Source organism: Neolamprologus multifasciatus, chromosome 6 (assembly GCF_963576455.1).
Source record: "Neolamprologus multifasciatus chromosome 6, fNeoMul1.2, whole genome shotgun sequence".
Taxonomy (NCBI): domain Eukaryota; kingdom Metazoa; phylum Chordata; class Actinopteri; order Cichliformes; family Cichlidae; genus Neolamprologus; species Neolamprologus multifasciatus.
The window spans coordinates 23,237,064-23,250,406 of record NC_140444.1 but is presented as its reverse complement, the minus strand read 5'-3'; the positions used below and the strand labels follow the sequence as shown (position 1 = coordinate 23,250,406).

Here is a 13,343-nt window from a genome sequence, read left to right as displayed (position 1 = left end):
ACGTGCTTCACACAAAAGACACTTTCTTTTTGTCTCTCAATGAGAAAGTGAGGTTGTCGCTCAGTATTCAAGGCACATCCTCCGCTGCTATCCCTGCCTGTTAGTGCCTCTATGCCAAGATGAGGAAATGCTAATGCTTGCCCCTGCTGCCAATCACCTCTTTGGAGGAAAAAAACAAAAAACAGACGGATGCTAAGTGAGAGTGGCAGATCCAGGGAAAATGTTTGTCTGCTGCCTGGTGAGCGGGAAGTCAGTCAGTGAAGCACACAGTATGGGTGAGGAAATGAGGAGGGGAAGGAAAAGGAAGCAAAACCAGAAAAGAGGAAACAAATGAAAGGAATTGCATGAAAGCAGTAAAAGAGGAAAGGAAAGGATAGGAACGGTCTGGACAGCAGCCACATTTCTCAACCGGACTCCCCTTCCACACTAGAAGCTTGCTGCATAAAACAAATTAAAGATGCTTCTGCATGAGGCAAAAACTCTGCTCGTTGACACCTCTCAAAACATCTGACAACCTCCTTTGACATTTCAGTGATATTTGGATTTGGCGACTGGAGGCTGATTTCATCCTGATGTGTTGAAAGGCTCTTGTTAATTGCTGCACAAGGCAATCACCACCTTAGAATATGGAGGCATCAAGTGGAAGGCATTTATGCTGCTTCGGCTGCACCTGTTCCCATATAACCTAATGGCCTCACATTCGTTTGCAGCCTGCAAAGTAATTATCACATCGAATGACTCCCGTGGATGTGCAGATTTAGTATCGTAACAGTTTTCATTTTTATTTTTGACAGTTTTATTATAAAAGCATATTTTCGTGTTCACGTCATAATCTTCAGCACACACGCGTTGTGCCATGATGAAGATGATAAGATGAAAAACTCGACATTTTTTAGATATACAGGGCTTTGTAAAACACACAATGATAAAGTCATTTTTAAATTTCAAATGGGAAAAGGGAGATTAAGGGCCAATCACTAGACTAAAGGCTCAACCCCTCTGCTCTGTGCAAGGTCTGGCTAATGTGAATGTTGTAAATGATCCATAACTAGTTTCTGTTAACAGACAAGCTGCTGTAATTGGAGACGGAGCCAGAAGGTAATGAGTAAAAGGCGAGCTACAGAAAGAAGTGTAACTGAGAGAAGATTAAGATGGCAGAAAGCAATTTATTTATTTATTCACTAATAGAGATTGAGGAAATGTTTGTAACAGAAGCTAGACAACAATGAAGTGTGTTTAAAAGTATGTCCAGCTGTGTGTGGTGGCATAAATAATAATATGCACCTCGGATGGTCTGGTAAGCGACAAAAAGGAAGGTAACAAAAACAGACACTGGACCTATCATATCAAACGTTTTATGGACCTTTATGATATATGTTGCAAGTATTTGATGAGCATTGCTTTGACATCAGTGAGAAGCAGCTGGTCTGCCTATATACCTATATAACTGACTTATGTGACATCAGTGATGGCTATTCATGTGCTTTATTTATCAAGATCAATGTAATAATTGGAGAGAAAAAAACCCAATAGTAGCAGTAGTATTTGCACATTTTTAACATGAAACTGGTTGAACTCTTACATTACATAAAGGAAAGTTGTTTTATTCTTGAGATTTTAATATTGGCACACAGTTAAATATAAATCCTAAAATATTCTTCATCCCTTTTCCCTACTAAAGAAACTAAATTTAGTACCATCAGTAATATCGTCACAAATATTCACAATGCTTGTATTGACTCTGGTGTAATCCTCTCAAATATTGCACAACATGTTCCTCTGCTACTCTTCACTGATCTTTTTTTAAAAGATTGACAAGTTAGACCTAAAAATAAAAGTGAAAAATCTAAATACTACTGAAAAAAACTGTTAAAAATGTCTCCACGCTGGGAGGGTGGGATTCAGACTTTAGTTACAAAAAGATTCACATGCTACATGTAACACTGTAATTGATGAGATAACTGACTCTATAATCTCTATCATATCTGAAATGACCATGAGACATGATGGTGGAAATCAGAACAAAAACAGCTAACAATGGGTATTTTAAAACAGATTTTTTTTAAAAGAACATACTTTACATACACTATTTTAAAAATGTAAGAGATGGAAACAAAAAAATAAATTAAAACAAAAATAAACAAACACACATATGAGTAAGCTAACACATTATACTGAGCTTATTATATCTTCACACGGCGATCAAAAGTGATGCTGTAAGGTGCTTGAAGTCCTCAGCTGGGATCACAAAAATAAATGTGCTCCTTCACACCAGAGTCGAGCAAAATGCCAGAAATTATTTAAACACTGAAAATCTCCCAAACAGTTTTGACTATTTTATCTCCATAGGAGAAAATCTTTCTCAAGCTATTAATCCTCCTGAGGGCAACACTGACCAAAAATATTTATCATGATACAGATTTGAAAATTTGCGATAACGATATAATTGACACTAGACAAAATACTTTACAACTCCACAATTTTATTAGTGCAAAAAAAACCCATCAATGTATTTTCACTTAAACAAGCAGCTGTTTTTTATGTGCATTAAAGTTATATAAAAACGTAACAGTGCAAATTCCTTGCTGACAGTTTAACCAAAAGGCATTTCCAGTGGAAATTGGCCGACATATCCTCAGCATAACCATGTATAATATCCACAAAACTTAAAAAGAGGTTATACACACACAATACGGTAATATCATGTTGAAGCACAGTACGTATCACTCCGCAAGGCTCCTGCCTACGATAGCAGTAATGCTCCGACAATCCATCAAGCGGTGCGGGTTTGTAGCTTAGCAAAGTTGTACTGGAACATTTGACAGATTTTCGAGAGCTGTGTACCACATAAAATCGTTTCGAGGTTAGTAAACACAACCAGAATTCATACATAAGGCACACGGGATTATAAAGGGCACTGTCAATTTTCAGAAAAATCAAAGGATTGATTTTAAGTGTGCCGTATTTTCCAAACAACACGGTAATAACGACGGCCCGCTAGCATACGCTACCAAAAATAGTGCTTTGTTGTGTATCTGACGGATGAAAGCCAAACCAGTTCCACACCACTGAAGTTGCAGCATTTTTACAAACCAATTCTGGTTCATCCGTTTCATTCAACGATCTGCTTTCGCCCTTCTCATCGCCAGTGTGTGAATGTGTGTGTGAATGGGTGAATAACTGAATGTAGTGTAAAGCGCTTTGGGGTCCTTAGGGACTGAGTAAAGTGCTATACAAATGCAGGCCATTTACCATTTACCATTTCTCATTCTCCGTCACCGCCATGCTTTTTCCGCCATGTGTGTATGAAAACAAAGGCACTGCACATGCGCGTTTTACCAATATTCTATTGCGATATTTCATTTTCTTGTCGTTGCCCAACATTATACCGGTATTACTGTGAACAGTATGATATGGCCCAGCCCTACTTGTAAACAAATCTTCAAAGAAATTATTTAAAGTCTTTCTTCTTGACACCAGCTGATAAAAATACATCTTTAAAATCATCACAAGCATGAAAAGTTCCCATACAGTGGATATGGATGATATTCATAGTAAAATTGTACCTGAGATACAAAGATTGTCAATGGTGACAAAACAATATATATGTGTACATGTATAACAGACTGAATACCACCACAATATGGCTTTAGAAAAAAATAGAAGCACTTGTATCTCTGTTCTTGAACAAAACCAAAAAAAACCCCACAATGATCTATTGATAAAACTGGCACATTCTTCCTTGGTTTTTTAAAAGTGTTTGATTTCATATCCATTGCAAAAATATTTCCGAGACTTCAGACTCCTAGATTTTGAATATTTGGTTTACAAATATGTATCTTTCTTTCTTCTTTTCTCATAAGCTGGTGGTTGGCAAAGCCAATACATCTCTGTGGGTGCCGTAGGGTTTCCATCTTGGTCAACGATGCACTTCCAGGCCTTGCGGACTCTGGCCTTGGCCTTTGCTTGCTCAAGGTTTAGACGTCATTGTTTAAGATTGTCTTCGATTTGCTTAATCCAAATCTTCTTGGGCACGTCACACTTGATTCTGCAGTGGGCAGGGTGCTACTGCAGCAGAAGGCGATATGGCAGGTGATGGTTCCTCATGCAGCAGACGTGGTCAAACCACTGCAGTTGTCGCTTCTGGATCAGCTCTTCATTGAGGGTATCTGGTGATATTGACTACGTATTGTGCTGTTGCTGAAACAGTCACGAGGGCTACTCGGAGAATATGACGCAAACAGTGCATTTGGAAGACCACAAGCTTGTTGACGTCGTGCTTGAGGATGACCTAGGTCTCGGATCCATAGAGAAGAATGGGCAATGCCAGTGTGCAGTACAGGCAGATTTTGGTGATGATCAGTAGAAAGGAAAAACTCTAAATGAAATATGCAATATGCAAAGTAAAACTATATATGGAGTCCCACAGGGATCAATATTAGGACCACTCCTCTTCCATTTATATATCAATTATTTTGTTAACTAACCTAGTTTCATAAAATAAAAATAAAACTCTAGAGTTTCCAAAATATTATAAACTAGGACACCTGGTTTAAATGCAATAAACTATTGTTAAATATTATTCAAACAAACGTATTTTAACCAAGCAGAAACCAAATAAACTGCACACAGGTATGAATGTGAGTGTGAATTATTTCCTGGTTCACTGTGTTATCCCTGTGACAGACTGGCACTCTGTCCAGGTTGTACCCCCCTCTTGCCCTATGGCAGCTGGGATAGGTTCCCCCCCGTGACCCCGAAATGGATAAACAGAACAAAGTGGATAGATGGACCGAGAACCCAATTAATGTATCCAAATACATGGTAGGGTTGTCGAGAGGGTAAAATTTACAAAAATTTTGGGTGGTTGATGTTGATGAATATCTGAATTTTAAGAGGCTTTTTGACAAATTAATGAAGAAATAATCTGAATATGTTGATTTATTTTTCAAAGTGAGACCCCTTTTCCCAAATGAAGCTCTTCTAACCTTGCACCAGTCTCTGAGCTTCATTTTTACTGTTGAAATATTACATTGTGCAGCATTTATCCTACTTATTTCAAGAGATTGCAGATTTTACAAACTTTTCACAACTCCTGTGTGATATCTTATTTATTAAAGTATGTATAATATCATATTTAGATTCTCAGTGTATTCTTCCTCTCACACGAATGTCCACTGACCCAGAATGAGCTTGAAAACACTAGAAAACTGTTAACATTTGTCTCTGTCTTTAAAAAGAACAAACGCAACAGCTGCTACTAAAACATGTTTGATTCTAAACCCTGTATGGTTGGAATTTTTCAAAATCTGAAAAAAGGTTAAATTTAATGTCCATGATTAAATGAATCTATACCACTAATCTATATAGTAGATTAGTAGAGTGGTGTGACTGTTAGATAGAAAGCACTGTGATCTAGAAAAAAGGGTTTTATGTGTGCGAATGGGTGAATGAGACATGTTGTATAGAGCACTTAAGTAGAGTAGAAAAGTGCTATGTAAGAACCAGTCCATTTACCACGTGCTGCTGTGTTGAATTAATGTTTCTGTAATTTAGGAACCTTAGAGGACAATTTTTTTTAGAGATAAAGGTAAATATAACGACATTTGTTTTTCATGTAAATTAACTGATGTTTAGGGAGTCTCATTTCACAAATGACTATTTCTTATATAATTATGTCTCAAAAGTGCATTTTACCTGATTTGTGAAAGTGAACAGGTTCATGGATCAACATTTTAGAGATTGTTCATTCCTCTTGTATGTATTGCACAAAGACCCACAAGTGTTCATGAAAAAGAAAATAGGTGGAGCAACTGGAAGTTGGTGACATTTTCAAAAATTTTATAAGTTGCAGGATGAGAAAGTCAGTAATAAAATGCAGCCAGATAACAGAGAGAAGATGTGGGGAAATGACTGGCAGACTTCTTAATTTATATGGTGCACGCGACTGATTGTTTCAACTGCAAACACTGGCTGGAGTCTCCTTGCTTTCTCTGGTATTGAATAATCAATTACAGCAGATGACTGGAAGAGCATGTTTATAATGGATGGGATTCAATTTTCCATAAGCAAAAGAGCCAAGAGAAGTGGACATTTAATGGTTTTCTCTAATTCCTGTCTGACAGTGAATATATTTCTGTTGTGGAATGTTGGTTTAACAAAATAAATTAAAAAAGCCGCTGCAACTCCCCCACCCCCCATATTTGCTGACATTTTGACCAAAATATTTAATCAAGAAACAGATAAATAATGTAGACAATCATTAGCTGAAGCACTATTCATTTCTGTGTGTGGATATCCAAAGGAGATAGAGGTCAATGAAATGTGAAATTAACATTATGCAAACAGCAGATAGATGATGCAACCACACACGCACGAGAAAAAAGAAAAAGGAAATGATGAACGAAAGTGCATTATGAGTATGAACTCCTACGAGGATGGTGGGCTGTTTGTTCAGTGCAGTTGGAGCAATGATACAAGAATCTCCTGAGATGCAACAGGTTGAGGATTATTAAATGAACCATCTCCCTTCGAATGTTTTCTTCCTACACACTGATACAGTATATGTATATGAATTAGTATAACATATTTCGTGTTTTCACTAATCTATGAATTTACTCTACAGCAGTTGTGCAATTCTACGCAATCTGAACTTGAAACTTGAGTGTTTAATGCAGTTCATCGCAGCCTGTTTAATCATCGCAACGCCACGGCAATGTCACATTTGAACTTTCTGAAACATTCATGGGTGGCAAATTATGACTTACCACAATCAACAATGGGAACTACAGTAACACTGCACAATAGAGGAGGCCTTTTTTTCTCATATGTATCTTGTCCTCTGCCTTATTCTACCGAATGAAAAGCTGGCATATCAAATGGACGTGAGCATAATACCTGCATTTATCACCCTGAAGCCCTGAATGATGATCCCAAATTGCACTAAGCCTTGAAGGAACTCAAGCAGATAATTATTACCCTTCATGCACGCTGTGTGACAACTCTTCTCAAGTACAGAGTATAAGACAAGGTTGTTCCCTCAGAACATGACAGGTTGATATCCACTGTGGTGACACCATCTTTCTTCCATTGTTTTACAAATGGATTCATAGCTGGCCGTTATCCTTTTCCTGACAGCGAAGAGCTGAGTCAGTCTATGGCTCACAGAGGAGCAATACGGAGTGTGAATAATCCAGGTCCATGAACTTACATGGTCTGCATTCATAGCGATGATAATCTAATCAAGCTATCATCCATCCGTGAGCCCTAAAGTATGCAATGCAGGATTTCTGACTGGATTTTTATCACAAACAACCACAGATGTTGAATTCTTCATCAGAGTTAAAGACTTGCTCGAACCTGCCGAGCTCAGATGAAAGCAGGACTTTGTGGAGTCAAAAGGAGTCTGCTGTCTTAATTAACCGCTTCAGCCCAACCGCTTCAGCCCAACCTATCAGCGGCATCATTGACTCATATCTGAGGCAAAGATTTATATTTAGAATGAGCAATTAGTCGGTTTATCCATCTGCCATTAAAGGCCTAATGGACAGTATTCACTGTGTGGCTGAGAAAAATAAAATCAAACTCTACCACCATTTATGATGCTGTTTACAAGAGGGTGAGGTGGTTGTGGATTAGATGGTAGACAGGGTCATCTACCAGTTAAATGGTTGGTGGTTTGATCCCTGACTTGTCTAACTTGGGCAAAGTACTGAAGCCACAGCTGCCCCCGATGTGTGTCGAGGAGGTGTGAGTGTGAAAATCAAGAAGTGCTGAGTATGGTGGCCCTTAGGGATCGACTCCAACTTTAGAAAACACCAGCGAATTAAAGAAAAATGCTGCAAAAGCACACAAATAATAAAGGAAGTGATTTTGGAGGAAATGTGATGCAAAGCATCGCACTGAGACGTGCTTAAAAGAAACAGAGGAATCTTCTGTGTTGTGAGGGAGAAAAAGATGAAGGTTATGTGTGTTCTGTCACATGATAATATTGTGGATGTATCCTTGTTATTATTAGTTTTCCATTATTGTCTTCCCAAAGCTCACGTATCTTCTGTTGTGAGCTTTTCATTCACACTCTTCTGCTTATCCAAGTCAGGGTCGCGGGGGAGGGGCTGGAGCCTATGCCAGCTACCATAGGGCAAGAGACAGGGTACACCCTGGACAGGTCGCCAGTCTGTCGCAGGGCAACTGGCTTCTTTGTGTTTTTATTCAACTTCAATTGTGTTTTGTGTGCTTTTGAAGTATTTTTCTATTTGCTGGTATTTTTTTAAGTTGCAGTGCGTTTGACCTCTCAAGGCCACCGTACCTTAGGCACAGAACAAACAGCTGCAGGAATGTGTGTGTGATTAGGTGACTGAGGCTTATAGTACAAAAGTATTAATTTACCTTAAAATTACAAATATCTATCTCAATCTTAAAATGTGATAGAGTTCACTCTTTTTCTTTCATCATTAACGCAGACTTCATTTAGCACTTTTGTTACAGTGAATTCTGTAAGGATGCACAGAAACAAGCTCAAACACTGCAAACAGTCTTTGGCAAAAAAGAAAAAGAAAAAAGTGCTTAACAGATTATTTTATCTGCTGCAAGTGATGTCTAAACGGTCAAAGACTTTTCTTTGCTGGTTAACAATAAATACTTATGTATTTATCAATGTTAAACTGCGTTACACAACTGGCTGTTCACAAGGTCTACTGTGCTGCAGACTCTGCCAATAGAAAACCTCGGGGCTTAACCTTGCTGGAACTATTTTCTATTCTCTTCTGTTTTTGTACATTGATTGGTCTGTATACCTGAGTTATATATACCAAAACCTTTTTTTCATTTCTTATAATTATCGAGACATATGGTAGCAATCTGTAAGGGTTTCACTGCCTGTGGAGCACTTATTCCAATACAAAGTTTTTTCCACTCCCACGCTGTCCTGTTTGCTTCAAGAAAATGACAAGAAGATTAAATACCAGGTGGAGCAGTCATATGAGTAATAACAGAAAGTCTGCATCAGCTGTATTCTCTTACTGCAAGCTTTTTAATTTCTCATATGTCATGTTAGGTGTGACGGCATTAGTTTAATCCAGGTTTCTTTCATACAAAATGTAGCAAGAGGACTCTTTTTATCATTTCGCTAGAACGCAATAAAGACAATGCCCCACTCTTTTTCACGTTCATTGACATGTACAGCAGCAAACACTGAGAAACCTGCTGAGCTCCTGATACAGGATGAATCCACCAGTGTTTTCACACTTATTTTCAAACCGTGGAAGCCTGAATGTGCGTCTGATGTTACAATACCAACATAACCTGGCACCAGTCCATGCCTTTGGATTATTACTGAGTAGGTCTGGTATGTGCTGCGTGAGACTTCACAGTTTAGTGATGTCACTGGGGAAGTATATCCTCTTTTGTATGTTTTGCCTTTCGCTTCGGCACTCTCCACTGCTGCATGACATGTTCCCGAGTGTGCAGAATAGAAAAGTGGCAATAAAAACAGTTTTTAGAGACATAGAGGCGGGTAAACACATTACGCGCAGCTACAGGAGACCAAATTTATTTTGCCAATGATGCCCGTGAAGGACCCTTCAGGACTAGATGGATAAGCCTGTTAGGAACGCTCTCTATAAGGTAATAAGTAAGGAAGACTAGGTAGTAAATGGCTTTTTTGCTTGCGTTCGGTCTCCGGGGATATTGTCTCAATGAATTAATATTGAAGCGGGGACTCAGGCCAGAGTTTATACCCATAAAAATCGGCAAATTATGGCCATGGTGACGAGCCACTCCATCAGCAGGGATGTTAATAATGTACAATATGCTGCTGCTAGGTTAAAGTAAATGATTATTACACCAAGGAAATATGTGAGCTAAAGTAAAGGCCCTCCACATCTCATCAGACCATAACATGTCAAACAGACTTTAGCCATAGTGATTGAAAGAAGAAAAATCTCCTAAATAAAAATATTATATGTGGTGGCAAATACTGAAATCTACCACTCTGCATTACTCTCTATCCTCCCCTTTATTCTGTCTCCACACACACACCCTTTTAGCCTTGCAGAAACCTTTGATACTCCAAATTGCTTTTTTTCTCAATACTTTTTGAACATAGACGAAAAGTGAATTGAAAGAGCTCAGGAGGGGGAAGGAGAGAGAGAAAAACGGCTACACTTCAAATGTCAAAATCTATTAACAAGCAGGTGGAATGGCAGTTAGTCTGACAGAGCCTTCTGAAATGCATGCATACTGTTTCAGTAACAATTACCTCCAATAAGCTTCAAAGTTTTCCATTTATTTGAACAAACACTGAACACGGGAGAGGATTCGGCTTTGGAGCTCAGCCTGGCTGACAGAGATACATGAGGAAAAATAAAGTACTTGGCAGCATTCTCTGCTGGAGATGTAGGAAATTTGGCAGTAGCACTTTGTTTGTGTAACTCTCACCATTTGGACGGACTTCAGTCCAGCTTTTTTACTTGAGCTCCAGAAATCTATCTCAATATGACAAAAAAATAAGAGATGGAAAATGATTTTTTCTCTTCTTCACACGGTTAAGATCCTCTCTAATAAATGATCAGAGACAAGGAGCAAATAAGTATCCTGACTGGTGGAATTATTGTGGTTCAAAGGGTTAGACCCATTACAACTCAATATGCGTGGCTGTTTTTTTCTAAAAGAAGAAGAAGAAGAAACAGCCACTACCCCTCACGCTAAACTCAGATTCACCTATAGGCAGATGGAAATCTCGGACACGTGCATTCTTTGAGGTCTGGCACGTCTTCACACACTTCGCGGGATTCGTGTTTGAACATGATCGCCGGGCAATGTGCTGTCACATCACTTTATAATCAGCCTGACGTCTGCACAAGACGAGAATCGCTTGTCGAGATGCGATTTAATTTTTTAATTTTTTATTTTTGCAGCGCTTGTGCTACAAAAGAATCCAAGCTCAGAGGCGCAAAAGCCCAAGACGCTTTGAGGTGCACTTGGATTCATTGTTGAATGAAAATAAAAGTTGTGATCGTGAAATTAAAAAAATAAATAAATAAAGCGAAGACGCTTGATATGATTCGACACTCACTTTCACGGGAGCAAGATGTTTTCAGTTTTGGAAAGCTTCAAATAATCCACAGCAGCTCGCAACCAAAGTGTCGCCTCGAAGCGAAGGCGCAGTTTTCACGCAATCAGCTCGTAAATGAATGAATCGCATTCTTACGGGTTCTTTATCAAAATCAGCTTTATCGCACAAAAAGCCTTCGTTTCTTAGCCTGCGTGACCCTACCTGCCATCGAAGTCTGCACTTGCTCCAAAGCTGCAGCTGCACAGCAACATCAACTTTATCCATAATTCCATGATTTCGGGAGTTACGCGCCCACGCTGTTTCCAATTCTCCGTAAATCCAGAATCACCGGGTAGGAAACTGTGGAGTAAACAGCGACACAACAACAACAAACACACAGTTTGTTTCCTCCTGGAGGTGCGCGGGCAGGAGAGGTCTGACGGCGTCCTTCAGATTGTTCATCTGAGATATTCAGGAGGAGAGAAGGCAGCCCGATGCCTGGAAGCAGAGTGACTCCGATGAGTGTGCGCGCGCGTGTGTGGAGCGGGACGCACTCTGCCGGGAAGAGCGCGCACAGCCGCCCCTTACCCACCAACCCACCCCCTCTCTCTTCTTTCCTCCCCTCACAAGTTCAGGCAGCGGGCTCTCAACCAACAGCACCCACTGCAGTCTGACCTTCGCTCGCTGCAGTCTCAACGGAGCCGTGGTGTGCAGCCACTCAGTTGCGGAACCTTAACGAGAAAGAAGAGGCTCCACGTGTGGCTCCGTTACACGCTGTGGAAAATGCCTTAATGAACCTGCTGAGACACGCAGGTGTATTCTTGGCCACCCAGGTAGATGTTGCTCACGCAGCAAAGACAAAGCAGTGAAAATTACTGTGGGTATAAAAAGAAAGCTGCGCAAAATAGAAAATCAGTGGTTTGTTAAAGTTTGAGGCGCACGCGCACTCAACAGGTGGAAATGCTTATTAAAAAACAACCTTAATATGTATAATTTTTGTAAACAAACACAAGTGGATGCATTTAATCAAAACATAGCGCTTACAACTACTGACTGTTTCTGTTTTCTCAACAAGCCAAAAAGCTTTTCTGAACGACACTGCGCATGCGTAATTGCTGTCTTTCTATTCTGTCACACGAGGAACCTGTTAGACCTCATCACCTGTCTGATTCCTAAGCGGCACTCCACATTCAGATGCTGTGTCCCAATTCAGGGTCTGCACGCTTGAAGTACGCATTTTAAGTGCGATTACGTCACCCCCACGCGACGACGGCTGTCCCAATTCGAAGTGTACTTCAAATGCATACTCCAAATGCGCAGTCGATTTCCCCAAATATCAAGCGTGGTCCGGTGCACGCTTCGTGGTCCCATATATCCCACAATTCATAGCGCGGTGGTGGGTGTGGATAATTTTGCCGCAAAAATACGGCAGAAGGGAGCGGCCGAAAAGTGAACTGTCAAAAGTAAGTACTGAATATGACGTCACTTATTTATGTGCGAATGTTTAATAACGAAGAACATTAAAACATTGCTGTTGGCCACATATCGGCAAAGTTATGTGACTTTAGTGATGTTTGTACTTTCAGCCTCTCTCTCTCTCTCTCTCTCTCTCTCATATATATATCATAATAATCTGACAATACTATAATATTGGCCATATTATATTTACATTACCACAGTGAGATGATTTTAGTCTCATGAACAACAAGAGCTAATTGTTATTTACTACTCTTGTAATGACTGTTCAGTACAGAAATGAAGCCCAACAATCATGTTTTACAGTCCCATGGTCTCAGCCTCAGACACTCAACTAATCAAAGTGATGTCATGGCAAAAATGAATGACCAACAAAACATTTTTTTTCTCCTTCATTTATGTCACACAATCTCGCGTTTCTCGCGGTTAGTATCATGGTTGCTAGGCAGCCTGAACAGCGCGACGAAGGCTAGACCGTCCCATTTCACAAGCCTCTCACTTCTCGTACTTATAGTACGCACCGTACGCGTAGTGCGTGTACTTCAAGCGTGCAGACCCTGAAATGGGACATAGCCAAAGTCTCCTGAACTGCGCTTCCTGTTTGGGTGCAGAATGATGAAGGCTGCCTCATTTCCTGATGTGACAGCTTTCTGTCAGTGAACCAACCAGAGGGAGTGCCCGGTTGGCCTAACAGCCTTCTGGAGCACGCGATGAATAACGGGAAGGTTCATGTGATTACTGCTAGTAGTTCAGAGTCGCTTTTGATTCATGCAACCCTTCGCCTTCACTGACTGAGTAATGAATCTGTGGTGGC

The 13,343-nt window shown here is 40.0% G+C and overlaps 1 protein-coding gene across 5 annotated transcripts in view; it reads right to left on the bottom strand.

Annotated features, from left to right (window-relative positions):
• Window positions 1–12,627, bottom strand: part of npnta (nephronectin a) — a 60,040-nt gene extending 47,413 nt beyond the window's left edge. For 3 of the 5 annotated variants that reach the window (XM_085164176.1, XM_085164175.1, XM_085164179.1), the window contains exon 1: window positions 11,276–12,625. In XM_085164176.1, coding sequence (XP_085020302.1) covers window positions 11,276–11,346 — 71 coding nt within the window. In that variant the 5' untranslated portion in view covers window positions 11,347–12,625. Of the gene's footprint in view, window positions 1–11,275 lie in introns of all 5 variants that reach the window. The other 2 variants (XM_085164174.1, XM_085164177.1) reach the window with 2 other exon arrangements.
• Between the last annotated feature and the right edge of the window lie 716 nt (window positions 12,628–13,343).